Raw genomic sequence first — 20344 nt, forward strand, 5'->3', positions numbered from 1 at the left:
CTCACATGCGAATCCTGTTGCCATTTATGAAGCAAAGTACTTCATCAATTCAGCGAAGTTACCGTCATCTGCTGAATTATCATCGACAACAAAGTCGAAATCAATAGTATCTAACGAACTTGTGCCATCAAAGGGAAGATTAAATGGACTGTACGCCTGCTAACTCAGATGACAAGCTATTGAGAGAAGTAAACTGTGTGTCCACATGCCTATCTGGATCGTTTGGAAATGCGTCTGGCATCAACCGTGGGAACCCTTCTCCAGAAATATCATTTCCGTTCCTACGCAACACTGGTAAAGGGAAGCCAGAATCCTCTGGTCTGTATCGCACCTCACTGAATGCTGGGTCAGACATCTGTCCTTGATGGCTTGATCCAACTGTTATTGATGGATGATACAAGTAACCAGTCGATACATCATGCAGCTGGGAATTTTGAGGAACAGTTGAATCTTGCGGTCCTGGAAGCCAAATAGAATTTTGGAGACCATGATTCAACCCTGCATCTTGGGATTCATTATCTGAAGGCACACTCCTTATGGAGGCAGCATTTGAAGAAGAAAATGAGTAGAATAAGTTAATATCAGGTGCTTCTAAGCAGGCATTGTCCTGAGCATTGTCCTCATGAGGCCTCATGGTTGTTCCACCATTTTCTGGCTGCCTCTCACTGATCAATAATCCAGATAGTGACTCATTGTGGTTTCTGTTCATCACCATGCCATCAAGATCCTCATGTTGATGCTCACTGGGAGATGGCACTGTCAGTTGTTCAGCACAGCCTGATTTCGTGATTTTTCTTTTTTGTGGATTTTCATTAACAGAAGGTACTCCCAGTTGGTTAACAAAGCCGGATTTTGGGTTTTTTCTTTTCCGGGATCGTTCCCCTGCATGCTGTTTATTGCCAGGTTGAGGTGTAACACGAACAAGAGGCTCAAAAGGTAATCTATCTGTAGATTCATTTCTCCTAACATCTCTAGAAGAAACGGATCCCATGCCATCAACATCGTCGACATCATAATCACTGTCACCGTCAACAGAAGGTTTTTTCTTACTTGCACGATCTTTGGAAGGTGCCTCAATTATGCTAGATGATCCATTGTCACTACTTGGATGCTGGACAAAAGACTCCTCCCTGATCAAAACACCTAGCCATATCGAGCTCTCTTTAGAAGTCATCTTATCCTGTAAACACTTGGACTGCCTAACTAGCCTCCTTATCCTTGTGATATCGGGGGACATATGCTTTATAACAGCAGTCAGCACCCCAACTTTCCATATCTTCTTCAGATCATGCGGCTTCTTATACAAAGGAGCCTGACCCTTAGGTAATCCCAGTCTAATCCACCATTCCTCATTCCCCGTCGGCCACCAAGGTGGAGGGACGCCCTTCTCGAGTGGATACTTACGCTGTGGCGGAATGCAATGTTGCATCAAGGCAGATAAAAGAGATCCAAGCGTGGCATCTTGCAAATCTTGAAGGACTCTTTGTGAATTACCATTTTGACCACCACTCCCATCTTCTATGGAAAGGCAGTCGGCCTCATGCTTAGCAATGGCCGCAGGACCGTTCTTGTCAAACTTCACCTTTTCTTTCCACCACGCTCTGACATTTTCTGATGCACCACTAACTGGCTTGCCCTTATCCGGAATAATGCCATACACAAATCCACGAGCATTGCAGACTTCTGTGAGCTTCAACATGTATTTCAAAATGCCATCTTGAGCGCGAGCCATCTTCTTTCTGCGTGCCTGATCCGTGGAGGACTTCGCCTTCTGCTTCTCTGCAGCTTGCTGTAACTCAAGCTTCTGTCTTTCCTTAATCCTTTTGAGCCTGACTCGGTCCTTCCATATTCGCTTCTCCAATTCTTCTTCATCAATCTCTTCATCGCTAACATCTTTCTCATCCATGTTAACAGCGGCTCGTATGTCATGAACCTCGATATCCGAACTATTTCACAATGTATCCCCATAAAGTTGAACAGGAACAGTCAATAACACAAGAATACAAATTAAACTTCAGCACAAATCTTCCTTCCCTGACTAATTCAGTAATAAACAAATCCACCATCAAATTTTTTTTAAACGAAAAAAGAGAACGGATATTAATACCTATAATACCAAACTGATGAGATTAACATATATTCGATCGTGAATTTTCAAGAAAAAAAAATACGAACCGAAAAATATTATAGAAATCAGTAAAAATGAAAATTTTTATTAAGTCAAAACAATAAATGACTGAATCATCTCTCTACAGCAGTAATGTTTACACTTGACAGAATTGATGCAAACCCAGATCATCTGTTTTATAAGCGCTAGTACTAAAGCAGTTCCCGGGGAAAAAATAAAAAAGATACGGAACTGAACAGAGAGAACGGTCTGCGAAGAAAATCAATCAATCAATCAATCAATCAGACCTGATATCCACGCCGATATCTTCAATGACAGCCATAAGAAAAATGATCTCTAATATATTCCCACAAAACCCAGTCGAGAATTTGGGGTCTTGGAACAGAGGAAGTAAATCAAAACTGGGTATCCTTAATTACATGGTGATGAAAATCATTAACAAAATGAAATATATAAAAATATATAAAAGAAATGAATGCGGTGTAGAGCGACATTTTTTGTTCCGAATTATATCAAGCAAAACCCAAAATGGAAGAAGCGAGTCGAATTTCGAGGAGACGTCTCTCATTAAGTCAAATCTTGATTTTATTAATTTTCAAATTTATCGGATGAATAAGTTAAAAATTCGAGCCAAACCAAACAGGTACCTGATAATCAATTAATCTCATGAATGTGGAGACAATTCTAATCAAAAATTTAAAAATATATAGTTATTCCAGTATTCACAATCAAAAGTTCAAAACCAATAATTTTATACGTCTCCACAATATACTGTTTATTATCTATATTATATTATATTCGTCCTTTAAGTAATAAATCGAAAACGTCCAGATACAATGGACTTGCATGGAATCTGTTTGGCTGCCACGTGGCGATCGATTAAATATTTGGCCGAAAAATGTGACCATCTCGTTGGTGAAGCCCAACAATATTCATTAAAATTAGTGAAGCCCAAGTCCATTTACAAGCTAGCCCAGGAATATATGGTTTACGGAAATGTTTTGAGAAAATGAAGTATTTAAAAAATCGACTCTTCATGATATGTAAGTCAGAGTAACATAATACATGTAACATTACGTTTTTTTTTTAACGAACGCATGTCATTTTTTTGAAATAAATGTAATGTAATAGGAAGGTTTGAAATTAATTTGAATTCAACGTGGCTCATTTGGTCTACCAAACGATAGCAAAACGTAACTTGTACCATAAATTGACCGATCCAGCAGGTTTGATACTAAATTTATTTAATTTTTTAACTCAAATTTTGTTGTAGTTATTTGTGATCTATGCTCGCCTATCGAGTTTAAAATTAATTTAAAATATCATGTATGTGTTAAAATTTTACTATCGCACATATGATATAGGGAAAAAACTTATGTGAGACGATCTCAATAGTCGTATTTTGTGAGATAGATCTCTTATTTGGGTCATCAACGAAAAAGTATTACTTTTTATGCCAAGAGTATTACTTTTTACTGTGAATATCGGTAGGGTTGACGCGTCTCACAGATAAAGATTCGTGACCGTATCACAAAAGACCTACTCGTGATATAATATATTAAAATTATTTTCAAAACGTGTCTTAAATTAATTCGTGAAACATTCATGCGAATGAGATTATATTTTGTATATATAAATGAGAATTTACTTATTATAGCCACAGCATAGATACAAATACAATATTTATTGTAGTTAAACAAAACGCAAATAAATAATATTGCCAATAATTTACTATTTTTTATTTAAAATTTTAAAAAATGTTTGGGACCGAAGGAAAATACTAAGCAACAAAGACAAGAAGACCGCTACTATTTTAAATTACCAGATTGGATTCATCAAAATGCTGAATCTAATACAGGATATGCCCCTGTAAAAATTAACATCACACGGCAGAATGGTTAGGGTTTTGAGAATATCCCTATTCAAATATTCAGCATCTTATTTCTTATTATCTATAATTGAAGTATCCGATGTGCTGCGGAAAGATTTGATCTTTTCAATTCAATGGATAGGTCGGGGAAAAGGAAAAAAAAAAAAACAGCAATGTCACACGTTGCCTTTTTCTATCTAGGAAGAGTTTACCTTTTCAAATCTAGGAAACAAATTCCCATTATTAATTTTCATGCTACATATTTTTTATATTTGCAACAATAAACAAAAATTGTCCTTGCTTTTAAAAAAAATTTGAATTCATTATCATCAGACGTAGGGATTGAAAAAATATCGAAATATCGAAAAACCGTACCGAAAAAACACCAAACTTACCGAAAAAATCGGTATACCGAAAATTGATACCGTATCGAAATTTTCGGTATCAGTATCGGTATGAAATATTTTTTTTCGGTATTTCGGTTATTATTACTTTTTTAAATTTAAGTTCGGTATACCGACAAAATTTTCGGTGTCGATATGGTACCGGTATAAATTTTTTTTATACCGAAAATTCGGTATATCAAATTTCCGGTATGGTATACGTTACCGTAGTTCGGTACGGTATACCGTACCTTACCACCCCTGATCAGATGAGAAAAACAAACAGGGAATACCTGTACTACCCTCAATCACGGGGACTCTTTTGGAATAAACGATAAATAGGAAAATGTTCAGACACGTATGGGTACTTGGAATTTGTCCACCCAAGGGTAGAGAAGAAGATAGCGTGTCTTTTAGTCACACCAGCTTGTAGCCTCACTCCGAATGCTATATAAACGCGATATATTGCTGCATGTTTCTCTCAAGACCCGCGGCCAAGTGAAGGCACTGTACATACCACAAATTCAGATTAAATTTATAAAACATAATACCTTTTTCCCACTTCAAAACACCAGGTCTGCCAGTTTTCACATATTCTACATCATTTTGTTTCTGCATGCAAGATCAACCTTCCAATGGGAGGCCACCAAAGCGAGAAAATATGGAATTTTATGTATAATAATTTATAAACTTGAAGTTTTGGCCTCTTAGTTCCATTGGATCTGTCCCCGTAGGCTATTGCATGCATTCTTTGTAATGATCATGTGTTCATGTTATTATATGCTTTTTAGCTAATTTGACAAGATTTTACAGACTTGCAGAAAACCGGCCATTGGAGATAATTAATGGACGGAGGATCGGTGATTGATGACCAATTCTCGAAGCTACACCCGAGCTTTCCTCCAAAGACGAGGATTGCCATAGTTGGAGCTGGACCAAGCGGGCTCTCTGCTGCTTATGCACTCTGTAAACTGGGATACTCTGATGTAACAGTAATAGAGAAACATCAGTCACCAGGTGGCATGTGTGAATCAGTTGAAATCGAAGGTGAATAAAGCAAGAAAATCTTTGAGACAGCAAAAGTTTGCGAGTGAATATGTGTAATTTAATGTCTTATTACAGGAAGAATATATGATCTGGGAGGTCAGGTCCTTGCTGCAAATAGTGCTCCTTCAATCTTCCACTTAGCTGGAGAGGTTGGGGCTGAAACAGAGGAAATGGACACTCATAAATTTGCCCTTATTGATTATACAACCGGAGCTCTCAAAGAAATGAAGTTAGTGGAGGATTACGTATCTGTAATCTCTCTTACTCTGAAACTCCAGGTTGGCAAATCAGGAAACATGATATGCACATATTTTAATCTGACACTGGACCATTTTGATTGAAGTTTTGTTTCTCCAGGATAAAGCTAAGGCATCTGGTCGAATTGGAGTCCATGCAGTGAGTAACATTGCCCCAGATTTGGCTCCCGAATATCTAAAGGCTCAAGGCTTTCAATCCGTTCCCAGGTCGGTAATATACGGATACACTGCATCTGGATACGGATTTGTCGAAGACATGCCTTATGCATACATTCACGAGTTCACTAGGACTTCAATGGCCGGAAAAATCCAGCGGTTCAAGGGAGGTTACACAAGTCTTTGGAAGAAGCTGAGTGAACGCCTGCCCGTAAAATACCACTGCAACGCACTAGTTCAATCGGTTAACCGGGATTCATCTGGCATCAAAGTTGAAATTTTAACTGAAAACAAAGAAGTACAAGTCATGGATTTTGATAAAATGATTGTCTCTGGTTCTTTTCCCTTCAACAGTGGAAATACTTACAGATCACCTTCCCAGAATAAATCAGGTTTGCTTAGTCAAATAAGACAAAAAGCATTCGAATAGTTTCCTCCCTATCATATAACTATTTCCTCTGCGCAGAAACTACCAAAGATCAGTATGGATTTCAGCGAGCTAGAAAAAGAGTTGTTTAGTAAAGTTCAAACTGTTGACTACTACACCACTGTCTTGAAGATAAAAGGATTGGAGCACATTCCAAAGGGTTTTTATTACTTCGACAAGTTCATGGAAGATCCTGCATCAATGGGAAACCCTGTAGCGATGCAGAGATTTTATGGGGACACGAATATTTTCCTGTTCTGGTCCTACGGGAACTCGGCAGATATCCAGGGAACCAGGGTGGCGGAGCTAGCTATTGATGCAGCTAAACGAATTGGAGGCGAAATAGAGGAAATAATTTTACAGCGGAAATTCAAGTACTTTCCTCATGTCAGCAGTGAAGGTATGCTTAGCTCACCAAAAGATTAAACGTTAATAGGCATTCCCAGAAAAGCTGTAATTATTGGTTTTGATTTTCTGAAAACAGAGATGAAGGACGGGTTTTACGATAAGTTAGAGTTTCTACTGCAAGGTCAGCAAAATACTTACTACATTGGCGGGCTCATGGCATTTGAGCTGACAGAGAGGAACTCCAGTTATGCCTTCGAGCTAGTCCGCGAGCATTTCTCGAATAACAATCTGGAACCAAGCTACCCCTACGTAAATGTAATGATCCCTGAATCACGTTTTATTGGAAAATAATAGTTTCAGCATCGATTTCGTTACATTATTTGTTGCAAAAAAAAGATCTTTTTGATAACTTCATGGTATGTTGCTACAGAGATTATTGACACTGAAACCAAAACATGGGGGGATAGTTCCCAAGCAATTGGATGAGTCGCCTGGTGTCAAGTTTCCATCTCTTTCCTCGCTTGATGCCTACCTGCAATATTGGGGAACTCACAGTGTCACTCAGATCAAGGCGCTATATACTTGGATCAATGAAAAGGGATTGGTTGTAGCACAGAGAACATATAAAGAACTTAACTCCAATGCTACGGAAATCTCCAAGAAACTGTTGATAAGCCGTAACCCAATCATCAAGACGGGCGATAGGGTTCTCTTGGTCTATCTCCCAGGTCTAGACTTCATTGACGCCTTCTTCGGGTGTCTGAGAGCAGGAGTCATACCAGTTCCTGCAATTCCTCCTGATCCATCTCAAACGGGCGGACAAGCACTTCTTCATGTTTCTAACATCACAAAAGCATGCAATGCAGTTGCCATTCTATCAACAGTCAATTACCACATCACTGTGAAGGCCGCTTCTGCTCGAAATATTATATTGCTAAAAGGGAAGAGTAAATCATCTCCATGCTGGCCTGATCTTCCCTGGTTGCATACAGATTCTTGGTTGAAAAAATCCAAAATTTCTGATCCTTGCAGTCATACAGTTGAGCTATATGAACCTTCAACGCATGATTTGTGCTTCTTGCAATATACATCAGGTTCAACAGGTGAGGCCAAAGGCGTCATGATAACTCATGGTGGGCTAATTCACAATGTAAAGATGATGCGAAGAAAATACAAGAGCACATCAAATACAGTGCTTGTAAGTTGGCTGCCTCAGTATCATGATATGGGACTGATCGGGGGACTTTTTACAAGTATGGTAAGTGGTGGATCCGCAGTTCTGTTTTCTCCTCTAACATTCATAAGGAATCCTCTCTTGTGGTTGCAAACTATAACCACCTATCATGCTACTCATAGTGCCGGCCCCAATTTCTCCTTCGAACTCCTTATTCGTAGGTTAGAGGCCAACAAAACACAACAATTTGATTTGTCTTCCATGGTTTTTCTCATGGTTGCTGCTGAACCAATTAGAGCAACAACGATGAGAAAGTTTCTTGAATTTACTCAACCTTTTGGATTGTCTCAAGAAGTAATGGCTCCAGGTTATGGATTAGCAGAGAACTGTGTATATGTATGTAGTGCATATGGAGAAGGTAAAGAGATTATGGTCGATTGGCAAGATAGGGTGTGTTGCGGATACGTTAATCCAGATGCTGATGCTGATCCTGATGTTCATATTAAAATTGTTGATCCAGAAACAGGCAAGGAACAAGAAAATTTCGAAAAAGAAGGGGAGGTCTGGATTAGTAGTCCTAGTGCTGGAGTTGGGTACTGGGGAATGGAGGAGTTGAGCCAAAAGACATTCAGAAATGAGTTGAATGATGCTGGAAAAAAATACACAAAGACTGGAGATTTGGGGCGAATTATAGATGGAAAATTATTCATCACAGGTCGAATCAAAGATCTTGTGATAATTGCAGGGAAGAACATATATTGCTCAGATATTGAGAAAACAGTTGAAACCTCGTGTGAACTTCTACGCCCAGGCTGTTGCGCTGCAATTGGTGTTCCAAAGGATATTCTTTCGTCAAAAGGAATATCAGTCACTGAAATTTTTGATCAAGTTGGATTGGTGGTAATTGCAGAGGTACGCGATGTTAAGTCAATTCCTAATGAAGTTATTAAACAGATTCAGACCTGTGTTGCAGAGGAACATGGGATAGTGGTTGCATCCATCGTTCTGATCAAACCTAAGACCATTAGCAAGACGACATCAGGAAAAATCAAGCGATTTGAATGTCTCAAAAGGTATGCTGATGGAACTCTGGATATTGTTGGTCAACTAACTACTGGAGAAAAGTCACAGCCCCAGATTGGGATTAGTGGAGCAGCTCCTCAAGGCAAAAATGCTCACCCTTCGACACATTCAAGTATTAGCAAGACGGACATAAGAAATTTTTTGATGGAGCTGCTCTCTCAAATGACTGGAATTTCTATTGCCAACATCTCCACGTCTGGAAGTCTTGTATCATATGGGGTTGATTCCATTGGTGTGGTTCGTGCAGCTCAAAAGCTTTCAGATTTTCTAGGAGTGCCTGTTGGTGCAATTGACATTTTTACTGCCACCTGCATCAACGACTTGGCGAACTTTGCCGAAAATCTTTTAAAGAAGTCTCATTCTCAATCAGCCCCTGAACTGCTGCATTCTACAAAGATGAAGTCAAAAGCAACCACAACAGTTATCGAGCCTTCTTTGTCTACTAAGCTGGCAATTTGGTTGATGCAACTTGTAGGACTTGCATATGTTAACTTCTTGATATTATTTCCTGCATACATATCCATTTCCAAATTTACACGCTGGATGTCCACAAGCCACACACAGATGCAGCTCAATACTCTCTTCGGTTACTTCCTTCCTTTGGTATGCGCTCCTCTTTCTTGGATGCTATGCATTTTCTCCACATGCATCTGCATAGCATTTCTTGGCACTCCATTTCTGCAGCCAAGCTATGCATTAGATCCAGAGATTTCAATCTGGTCAGCTGAATTTGTCAAGTGGTGGACACTGTATAAGGTTCAAGAGGTCTCTTCAAAAGTTCTAGCAGTTCATCTGAGAGGCACCGTGTTCATGAATTACTGGTTTAGGATGCTAGGAGCCAAAGTTGCATCCTCTGCATTAATTGACACCACAGACATCACTGACCCATTTTTAGTTTCAATTGGGGAAGCAGCAATAATTGCAGAAGGCGCGTTGCTTCAGAGTCATGAAGTGAAAAATGGAGTATTGAGTTTAAATCCGATCAAAATTGGTTCAAGATCTTCAGTGGGCCCATATGCTTGTCTTCAAAAAGGCGTGGTGGTGGAAGATGGAGATGAAATACCTGCATTGGGTTCTGGAGGAGGAAACTACAATGGAGATAATATCAGAAAGGTTAGTCTCAACAAGCATATTTTCTTAGTTAGTTCTGCTGTAGAATGTAGGTTGCATTTTCATCCATTTTTTAACATAAATAAATGAACATATATAGAACCCCAGTTCAATTTTATGCCAAATTTCGAAATACAATCTCATTATATTAGTCCAAAAATAAATCTGATGAGATGTTAACTTGGAATAAAAGATCGCTTGTTAATTCACTAGTTTGCCAACCACAAGAGAATGTCTTAGAAAGTAGACGCAATAACAGAACAGCCGTCGCACTTATGTTCTGTATCACACTCATTGTCTATCAGCTTCAGTCTTTTGCTCCCACTTCTAATAGCATATAACAAGCATGTACTTGAAACTTGAAATCTAAATTATACTTGAATTACTAGTGGGTTAATGTGTTTTTGATTTAGAGAAAACTGACTTTCTTTATCTTCTCATTGACGACAGGGTGAAATGGTACAACAACTCGCTAGCCAAAGGCCAGAGAATTATGCACCCATCTTTCACTTATTTGGCATCTACGCAATTGGCTTTCTGAGCAGCTTATCAGCTGCCATATCTTATTTCATCTACCTCTGGATACTACAAAAGCCTCCAACACCTCATCACTTTTCATTTTTCTGTTTATCTGGAGCGTTTCACTGGTTTCCTTATACGATTGTCGCTTATACAGTGACATTTGATGGGGTCTACTCAAGCCCAACCATTTTTGCCATCTCCATAGCCATGGCTTACACAACTTATGGCCTCATCCTCAGTTTCTTAACCTGCTTTCTGAAATCATGCATATCAGGACATCGAGATATGCAAATTACACCCATTAGAAAGTGGTTTCTCCACCGGATTGTGACTGCTTGCCACCTAAGATTTGCGAAGTTTCTTTCTGGAACAGAAGCTTTCTGTTCCTACTTGCGCTATATGGGTTCTAAAGTTGGGAAACATTGTTCGCTTAGAGCCATCAATCCTGTGTCAGACCCAGAACTCATTTCACTTGCTGATGGTGTACATTTAGGGGATTTCAGCCGCATTATCCCCGGATATTACTCCTCCAATGGGTACATTTCAGGAAAAATAAACGGTACAAGATAATTCAGTTGTAGGGAGCCATGGCCTAATCCTACCCGGTTCTGTCCTTGAGCAAGATGTCATTCTCGGGGCACTTTCAGTGGCTCTAAATGATTCAGGTCCTCCAGACAGGTGGTGTTTTTGTTGGTTCTACAAATCCAGTCATGGTCAAGAACACCATTCACTCTTTCGATGATAGGATAGAGGAGATGGACATGAAATATAAAAAAGTCCTGGGAAATCTTGCAGCAAATTTTGCTGGATCAACCCTCAAAGTAGGTTCAAGATACTTCCACCGGATTGGTGCCACTGGGAAGGGCTTTATAAAGTTCTACGATCAAATACCAAATCTGCCTGATCATCTAATCTTCTCCAGAGGAAAGCATTACCCCATTATCATGCGCCACAGTAATTGTTTAAGCTCAGACGATGATGCACGACTTGACCCTCGGGGAGCAGTAATAAGAATCCTTTCAAATGATCCAAAAGAAAAGTCACCACTGCTAGATTTGATCCTGAAGACAGGGAATGCATTTCATGCACGAACTATCGGCGACTTTGCCGCGTGGCTTGTCTGTGGAGCAGCAGCACGAGAAGAACATGTGAAGCACGCTCCTCATATTCGAGATGCAATGTGGGGATCCTTAAGGCAAACAGAGTCATATACCGTGCTTCATTATTATTCAAACATCTGCAGGCTGTTCAGATTCAACAATGGACAAGAAATGTATGTGAAATTCAAGCTGAGGCCCTTTGATACAAAGTTTGGTGAAGACACTGGAAAGGTGGAGCCTAAGGGTATACTTCCACCAGAAACAGGAGCAATCCCAAGAGATGAGAATGACAAGCGTCCTTTACTTTTCCTTGCCGATGACTTCAAAAGGCGTGTAAATTCTCCAGAGAGAGTACGCTATGTTCTTCAATTGCAGATCCGGCCAGTCCCAGATGATGAAATGGCACGTGAGATAGCACTTGATTGCACCAAGCCATGGGATGAAACTGAGTTTCCGCACTTTGGCGTGGGAGAGATTACCATTGATCAAGTGCTCACCATAGAGGAATCAGAAGAGCTGGAGTTTAACCCTTATCTCAGATGTAATGAAGTGGATGTAATCCATGCTTCGTCATGCAATCAAAGTGCATCAATGGATCATGGACGTTCAGTAGTTTATGCAATATGCCAACATCTGAGAAACAAAAAGCCTCTTCCTGAGGCTTGGAAGATTTTCTTGAATCAGTCTGATGTTAAAGTTGACCTCACAGGCTGTCCAATGGCAGCATCACTGCAAAAAAAGGTTTCCAAAGAAGTGACACTGGCAAGGCCCTGGTATGTGACTTTGTGGCTGATGTCTGGTCAGCCATTTATACAAACTTTTCTCCCTTATTTTCTGATTGGATTGGTAATCTTTGCTCCACTGAATTGCATCTTCTACCTTAGTAAGATCAGCAAAATACAAATGCAATGGTTGCTGCCATTCCTCTGGATATGTTCAGGCATCCTAGCAGGACTTCTTTGTGCTGTGACCAAATGGATTCTGGTAGGGCACAAGAAAGAAGGCGACATCGAGCCAATTTGGAGCATAGGGATATTCATGGATACTACTTGGCAAGCAATAAGGACACTGGTAGGGGAATATTACATGGAAATGACAACTGGATCATTTTTCTTTGGAATATGGATGAAGCTATTGGGTTCAAAAGTTGCCTGGGACAGAGGTGTTTATGTGGACAGTATTGGTGCTGTGTTAAATCCTGAACTGGTTGAAGTTCAGGAATATGGTTCTGTGGAAAGAGAAGCTTTGCTCTTCGGGCACATATACGAGGGTGAAGGGGGTAAAGTCAAGTATGGAAAGATTGTTGTTGGGCAAGGCGGATTTGTGGGAAGCAGAGCCGTGGCCATGCCTGGAGTGACCGTGGGAACAAGAGGTAGCCTGGGAGCTCTCTCCCTGGCGATGAAGGGAGAGTTTATCAACTAAGATTGGTCAGTTTTGGTTCTTTAGAATTTGTGGCACACATGATATGTAATTGCAGAGGTTTTAGTTAGGGATACAATATGAAAGTTTTTACATCATAAAGCAGAAACTTGTAATGTCCCTTGTTTTCTTTAGTTAAAATCTAACTAATGAAAATCAATAATGAGAAATTTCCACAATATGTAGCAACGTGCGACTAATTTCCCGATACAAGACCTGTAATTTCTTTCATCTGGCATCATATAAATATGAGGGCAGCAATCATAGAATACAGTATTAAGTGACAGCAGTGCATCTTATGGGAGAGGATAATGCCTGTAGCATTGTGATTTCAACTAGCATTTTTGCTGAGTTTGAAGAATCACCCACGCCCTTGCTGCTCCGCAAAGAAAAGGCTGGGTATGAAATCATGTTGATTATTTACAGTTATAATTATTATATGAAACATTATGGTAAATTATTTTGAAACTAATATTATATGTGATTTCGAAGTCGTATATATCAGCACGAAGCTCGCTTTCGGGGTTTGGAATATTCGGCAAAATGTTTAATGCATTGCTGACCAAAAGTCCAATATAAAATTGTGCAGATTCTTTCTTTCCCACTTGGCTTTCATTTGGAATGGGATGTAAGATTAATCCTACCAGACAAGACCATATTCAGGACATTGTTCCCAGGCTTTGTGAGGGCTGCCTGACTTCCAAGAACTGTGTCTTGTAATTCGAGACCCCTGATTTCATCGACAGTAATTCAATATTCTCCAATCCACATGTATCCCGGTGCAAATGCACTTGATTTTTCTTTACTAATTAATATATTGCAGGAGATAAGTTTGCGTGGCTTAGGGATTCCGAATTTGATAACTGCGAGTTTTATACTTAATTAGTGATAAGAATGAAAGTAAATTATGTTAGTTTTGGACAAAATTATATGTGTTTTTGTTTAATGTTACGCTTGTAGAATAAAAAAAAATTAAAGAATGGCCTACACGGTTCCGTCGGTCTATAGCAGGTGCGAATCGATGATGCATTAAATTAGTGAAAGGTGTGTGTTTAAGACAAGTTGCCCGATGTTTCATGTATGCCCACCATTGCTCGAACACCGATGCCTACAGAACACTAACAGAGGAAAAAATCAAGAAATTTATAGAGAGACCTGAACAGTTTACTCCTTGATTGCTTCCCAACCCAAGTTCCAGCATGAGGAGTGTCTTGGTTCGGAGATTCAGCCGACCCTGGCTGAAGATACATTAATAAAGGCATCATCAAAACAGTTTAGAAACACAGATAAAAAAAAAATGGAGTAGTGCCATAAGAGCTTCTAAATAGCATAATTCTCCATTTAATAGTATGTATGTCTTACTTTCGAACTTTTGATATCTTTGAATTAATAATTTTTCTTGTCTGAGCAAATTTGAAATTTGACCACTCCTACTCATTCCTTTGCCTTGATCATCAATTAGAGCATGTTCAATAGTGTGAAGATGTTACTACGACTAAATTGATAACTTTAAGCAATCATAACTTCATCACATTATTTTGCGAGAGTGAGATGATGTTATTGAGATGATGTTTCAATATTAATTTTGGCAAAAACTTGTGTGAGACGGTCTCACGGGTCGTATTTTGTTTTACAAATATATTATTTGGGTCATCCATGAAAAAAAAATATTATTTTTTATGCTAAGAGTATTACTTTTTATTGTGAATATCGGTAGGGTTGACCCATCAAAACAAGATAATATAAATTTTATTCATTTATTTCTTTTAAAAAAATAACATTAGATCCTCAAATACATGGAAACTAATTAAATTCATTATGTAGGCTGACATAATTTGAATTTCAATAATCTAAGTAGTCCATTAAATTTGTTTTATTTTTTATTTTTAAACATATTTATCTGAATTATTGATGTTAAAAATTCTCAATTCTAAATCAATAATTTTCAGTTGCACATCACTTCTCTCGTGGCGAATAAGAAGTAAGATATTTCAAATCCCAAAATGCATCAAAAAAACATGAGAAAATAAGGTGTGGATGTTAAACTCGGACGAAAGAATCCAACGTGGATAAGCTAATTATTGCTCCTTTTTTTGGCTCTTTCGAATTTGAGACTATCCCACAGAGTCGGTTTTTCTATTTACGATGAACTTAATATTCGTCACGTATATGATCTGATTCATATGAAAAATGAAAAATAAAAAAATATTATTATTTTTAATAAGTCGGATCGGATAATATATATTACTTATAAAATTCTTTCGTGATAAGATTTCGAGCTTTTGTATTCTCTTTTTTAGGTTTCTTTTGAGTACAAAAAAACTATTTTTTAGCCCGTTGCACAAAGCACATTATTTATATCACAAAAACTATTGTGAGAATGTCTCATTGATCAATTTTGTGAAACAAATTTTCTATTTAGGTACCTAATGAAAAAATATTACTTTTTATGGCAAAAATATTATTTTTTTTTGTAAATATGGATATGGTTGATCTGTCTCACGAATAAAGATCTGCGATATCGTGTTACAAAGACCTACTCTAATTTTTATATTTACATTTTTTTTATTATGCATATTATTCTATTGACAAATTTACATTTTTTTTATATATTTATACAGGAAATATAGCTGGAATAAGTCTTCTATATAAAAATAGCTTTAAATAAACCCATTTTTCGTATATTTCCTCTTTATATAACTAACGTTGGCACGAAGATTCCAAAGAATCAATATAAATAAATAATTCTCGCCGAGAGGGAACCCTGTCTATGCTGCACAAAGATTGTTACTCATGGTAATTTTTAATACAAGATGATAAATCAATCATATAATTCAAAATAAATACATATGGGGTCTACCAAATGATCAATTAATATCTTGTATTAAAACATGTCGGAAGTAGTACTCTCGTGTAACATAGGCTCTTTTATGAGAAGATGAATCAAAATCTTGGTACTTTTTCGGAATTTTTGTTTTAAAAATTTTTCTTATTTTTTTTAAGTAAAATCTCTACAAAAATTTATATTTATATAATAAAACAAAAAAAATATATTGGGAATTCAATTATATCAAAATTTCATGGGTTTTCACAATTTTGTTCTTGGAATTTCAGTGGAATAATTTTCGAATAAAACAAAACGGTCCTCGGCAATAATAATGATAAAAATATCTAGGCAAATACAAATTTTGTAAAGTCATCCCTCGTGGTCGCTATTTTCCAAAAAATTAGTGACCACACTACATTTTGAAATATATATATTACTTTTTTTATATTATTCTAAACTAAATAAAAAAATGCCAATATTTTTACTATTAAGAGTATATGCGGATCGAGCCTTTGTTGTAATTTTTATTAAAAGTTATAGTTAGTAGTAATAATGCAACGTTAATCTATTAACCCGTACAACACCATCCTAAGAGCAATATTTCAATTCTCCCAACATAGATAATTATTACTCTCAGAGTGCTATGATATTAATTAATAAATATATGATGAAAAATAACAGCAATATGATGGAACAAAATAATAATAAATCCAATAACATCCGAAACATTTTGAATAAATGTGTGCAAAACGTTATTCTATATAAATTATATGAGTATAAAAGGTTAATGCAGATAGTAAAACATACAAAGATACTCAAAAGTAAATAAATAAAACGAGTTTCAACCTGTATATAATATGCTTCTAAAGAAATGAATAAATACCAAAAATATATTTTAGCCTTCCCCAAAGAAAATTAATGAAGTGTAGATCTCTTGTAAGACGATCTCACGAATCTTTATCTGTGAGACGGGTCAACCCTACCGATATTCACGATCTCTTAGCATAAAAAGTGATATTTTCTCATGGATGATCCAAATAAGAGATCCGTCTCATAAAATACGATCCGTGAAACCGTCTCATACAAGTTTTTGCCATTAATGAACGCAGTTTGCAATGAAAACCAATTCACCTACGTTAGTTCCCTCCTGCAATATATTTATTAGTTATTACCCGTCTCCTTAATGAGTTTTTACATTTGGATGTTTATTAATTATCTTTTCCTACTCAATCTATCACTTTCAAAGTCATTATCAATAAGTACATAATTTCTCACACATTTTTTTTATATAAATTAGAGATGGATTTTATTTAAATTAGATTAATGGATAATGAAATTGATTTGAAGAACCTACTGTGTACACATGTTTTCGAATAAAATTATTAGATCGCACGTTTTCGTATAAAATTATTAGATTGCGTTTGGGTAAGGTTATTGGGATATGATCAAATAAGTCAAATGATAAATTTCAAATGGCTTCATTTTAAATAATTATAATTCATAAAAAAAATTTGTCAAACATATAAGTACTAATTAATTTGAAAATTATTTATTTCAGATAAATGTATTGTCTGCGGTGTTGGAACACCTAAAATAACATGCAGCAAAATAAACAATTTATCACACAAATAATTTACCTGAATAAATTAAGACACAAATAATTATGATGTGGTGACTTGGAGCAAAAGATTCATATAAAAAGGAATGCTAGTAAACAACACGAAACTAACTCTCTTAACATAGCGAGAGATCAAAGCGATTCATAACTTTCTATCAACAAAATAACCAAATTGTCGGCAAGTGTCATTCATTAATGATGGGGTCGGCCAAATAAATTGAGCAGATGTTTGTTGGAAAAAAAAATGGAAGACAAGTTTGAAAATTGCAATCGAAATGAAGACACGTTTTATACGCGCCTTCACACAGACAATGGGCTCTATAAATAGAGTTCCCCTCCCTTCATTTCAAATCATCACTTCTTCGAGTTTTCTCTCATCTTATAAGCATTTGAGTGCTTAGTTCTATAATATTTGTGAGGTGTTTTGTTCTCCTGTATTAAGAGAGTGTGTGTTTTCTTTGGAAACACAGTGAGTGGGTTGTACACCGTAAAATATTATAGTGGAACTCTTTTCATCTTGCCCGTGGTTTTTACCCTAATAATTTTTAGGGGTTTTTCACATAAATCTCGGTGTCCAGTTTATTCTTTATTTTCGGGTTTTATTATCTCAAATTCCGCACGTGGGATCAATAAGTGGTATCAGAGCTTTGGTTTAAAATTTCTTAAAATTCTGAGTATGCTCTGTGGTTGCAGCCTAGACTGATCTTCCACATCAGAAAATATTTTTTGAGATTTTTTATTTAAGGCGTGATTATTTTGTCCGGTCTACTAAAATTGTTGTAGACATAATGACGGGAAGGTACGAGATAGCAAAGTTCAATTGAAGCAATTTTATGCTGTGGAAAATAAAGATTCAAGCAGTTTTAAGAAAGGAGAATTGCTTGGCGACTATTGGAGATAGACCGGTGGAGATTACGGATGATAGAAAGTGGAATGAGATGAATGACAATGATGTTGTCAATTTACACTTGGCTATAGCAGACGAATTTTTGTCAAGTATCTCTGAGATAAAAACAGCCAAAGTTATCTGGGATACTCTGACAAAGATGTACGAGGTCAAATCGTTACACAACATGATTTTCCTAAAGAGATGTCTTTATACTCTTCGGATGGCGGAATCCTCATCGATGACCGACCATATCAACAGACTAAATACCCTATTTGCCCAACTCACTTCCATGGGACATAAAATAGGGGAAAATGAACGTGTGGAGCTTCTACTTCAAAGTCTACCAGATTCATATGATCAACTTATCATCAACATTACCAACAATATTCTTATGGGCTTTCTAAGATTCGACGATGTCTTAACTGCGATTCTCGAAGAAGAAAGCCGGCGCAAGAATAAGGAAGATAGGTTGGTAACTTCGAAGCAGGCAGAGGCTTTACCGATGATAAGAGGAAGATTTATGGACCGTGACTCCAGTGGGAGCCAAATACGAGGTAGATCAAAGTCGAGAAGTAAGAAGAAAAATATTTACTGCTTTAAATGTGGCGGTAAAGGGCACTTCAAGAAAGAGTACGAGTATCGAGAAAAGTTCTCAAGGAAATGTGGCCAGTACTTCAGGCAGGGGTGAAATATTATTCAGCGAAGCGGCAACAGTTGCTGAAGGCAGACACAAATTTTGTGACACATGGATTATAGATTTAGGAGCGACGTGGCACATGACGTCTCGGAGAGAATGGTTTAATCATTATGAACCAGTCTCCGAAGGATCTGTATTCATGGGAAATGATCATGCCTTGGAAATCGCTGGGGTCGGTACTATCAAAATTAAAATGTTTGATGGTACCATTAGCACCATACAGGAGGTACGACATGTGAAGGAACTGACGAAAAAACTTTTTGTCTTTGGGGAAATTGGATGACATCGGGTGCAAAACTCATATCGAGAACGGGATCATGAAAATTGTGAAAGGCGCGCTTGTGATTATGAAGGCGGAAAAGGTTGCTGCAAATCTGTATGTACTTTTGGGAGAAACACACAAAGAGGCAGAACTAGCTGTTGCATCAATTGGTTCAGGAGAAAAATTAACAGTGTTATGACATAGAAAGCTCGGACATATGTCAGAACGGGGGTTGAAAATTCTCTCAGAACGGAAGCTGCTGCCGGAACTTACAAAAGTGTCATTACCTTTTTGTGAACATTGTGTTACCAGTAAACAACACATATTAAAGTTTGGCACTTCTACTGCCAGGAGCAAAAGTATATTGGAGCTGATTCATTCGGATGTTTGGCAAGCACCGGTTGTATCCCTAGGAAGAGCGAGATACTTTGTCTCGTTCATTGATGATTTCTCTAGGAGATGTTGGGTGTATCCAATCAAGAAGAAATCTGACTTTTTCCAGATCTTCAAAGATTTCAAAGCGCGGGTTGAACTTGATTCTGAAAAGAAAATCAAGTGTCTGAGGACTGACAATGGAGGAGAATATATCAGTGACGAGTTTGATGCATATTGTCAACACGAAGGCATCAAAAGACAGTTTACGGCTGCTTACACACCTCAACAGAATGGAGTGGCAGAGCGGATGAACAGGACCTTGTTGGACAGAACAAGAGCTATGTTGAGGACTGCGGGTCTAGACAAGTCATTCTGGGCAGAAGCAGTCAAAACCGCTTGTTATATTATCAATCGTTCTCCTTCAGTGGCGATTGATCTGAAGACTCCGATGGAGATGTGGACCGGAAAGCCGACAGATTATTCTCATTTGCATATATTTGGAAGTCTGGTGTACGTTCTGTACAATGAGCAAGAAAGATCAAAGTTGGATTTGAAATCCAGAAAATGTATCTTCTTGGGTTATGCTGATGGAGTAAAGGGGTTTCGCTTGTGGGATTCTACTGTTCACAAGCTTGTCATCAGCAGGGATGTT

General features: G+C 37.6%; 4 protein-coding genes and 1 long non-coding RNA gene across 6 annotated transcripts; 3 read left to right on the top strand and 2 right to left on the bottom strand.

The window, feature by feature from the left end:
- Positions 1–5: 5 nt before the first annotated feature.
- Positions 6–2679, bottom strand: LOC142522022 (ETHYLENE INSENSITIVE 3-like 3 protein). Its single transcript, XM_075625202.1, is given in 3 exon segments — positions 6–153; positions 155–1946; positions 2416–2679. Coding segments are annotated over 3 exon segments (1956 nt in total). The 5' UTR covers positions 2451–2679; the 3' UTR covers positions 6–24.
- A 1972-nt stretch (positions 2680–4651) lies between these two features.
- LOC142522051 (uncharacterized) lies at positions 4652–6331 on the top strand. The gene is made up of 3 exons (XM_075625224.1): positions 4652–5428; positions 5504–5706; positions 5786–6331. Exons 1-3 carry the CDS (start codon positions 5227–5229, stop codon positions 6269–6271), a joined length of 891 nt encoding a protein of 296 aa, XP_075481339.1. The 5' UTR covers positions 4652–5226; the 3' UTR covers positions 6272–6331.
- Positions 5225–7391, bottom strand: LOC142522061 (uncharacterized). Of its 2 annotated transcripts, XR_012814385.1 has the most exons (5): positions 7254–7391; positions 6815–7148; positions 5694–6063; positions 5502–5584; positions 5225–5362 (listed from the first exon to the last, which is right to left on the bottom strand). It is a non-coding gene; the product is annotated as an uncharacterized LOC142522061 (long non-coding RNA). The 2 variants fall into 2 exon arrangements; XR_012814384.1 differs by having other exon boundaries at positions 5502–6063.
- LOC142522037 (uncharacterized) lies at positions 6150–11075 on the top strand. Its single transcript, XM_075625210.1, has 5 exons — positions 6150–6233; positions 6308–6668; positions 6753–6931; positions 7047–9986; positions 10434–11075. Exons 2-5 carry the CDS (start codon positions 6326–6328, stop codon positions 11073–11075), a joined length of 4104 nt encoding a protein of 1367 aa, XP_075481325.1. The 5' UTR covers positions 6150–6233; positions 6308–6325.
- An 86-nt stretch (positions 11076–11161) lies between these two features.
- LOC142522043 (uncharacterized) lies at positions 11162–14343 on the top strand. The gene has a single exon (XM_075625216.1). It carries the CDS (start codon positions 11162–11164, stop codon positions 13025–13027), a length of 1866 nt encoding a protein of 621 aa, XP_075481331.1. The 3' UTR covers positions 13028–14343.
- The last annotated feature ends 6001 nt before the right edge of the window (positions 14344–20344 follow it).

This window comes from Primulina tabacum, chromosome 2, assembly GCF_025594145.1.
Source record: "Primulina tabacum isolate GXHZ01 chromosome 2, ASM2559414v2, whole genome shotgun sequence".
Taxonomy (NCBI): Eukaryota; Viridiplantae; Streptophyta; class Magnoliopsida; order Lamiales; family Gesneriaceae; genus Primulina; species Primulina tabacum.

Excerpts from the sequence above, each read along its gene's own strand:
- LOC142522043 (XM_075625216.1), top strand. The coding sequence starts at position 11,162 with ATGATTCAGGTCCTCCAGACAGGTGGTGTTTTTGTTGGTTCTACAAAT.
- LOC142522051 (XM_075625224.1), top strand. The coding sequence starts at position 5,227 with ATGGACGGAGGATCGGTGATTGATGACCAATTCTCGAAGCTACACCCG. Across the intron at positions 5,429-5,503 it reads TGAATCAGTTGAAATCGAAG|GAAGAATATATGATCTGGGA; the intron begins GTGAATAAAGCA and ends GTCTTATTACAG. Across the intron at positions 5,707-5,785 it reads CTCTTACTCTGAAACTCCAG|GATAAAGCTAAGGCATCTGG; the intron begins GTTGGCAAATCA and ends TTGTTTCTCCAG.
- LOC142522037 (XM_075625210.1), top strand. The coding sequence starts at position 6,326 with ATGGATTTCAGCGAGCTAGAAAAAGAGTTGTTTAGTAAAGTTCAAACT. Across the intron at positions 6,932-7,046 it reads CAAGCTACCCCTACGTAAAT|AGATTATTGACACTGAAACC; the intron begins GTAATGATCCCT and ends ATGTTGCTACAG. Across the intron at positions 9,987-10,433 it reads ATGGAGATAATATCAGAAAG|GGTGAAATGGTACAACAACT; the intron begins GTTAGTCTCAAC and ends CATTGACGACAG.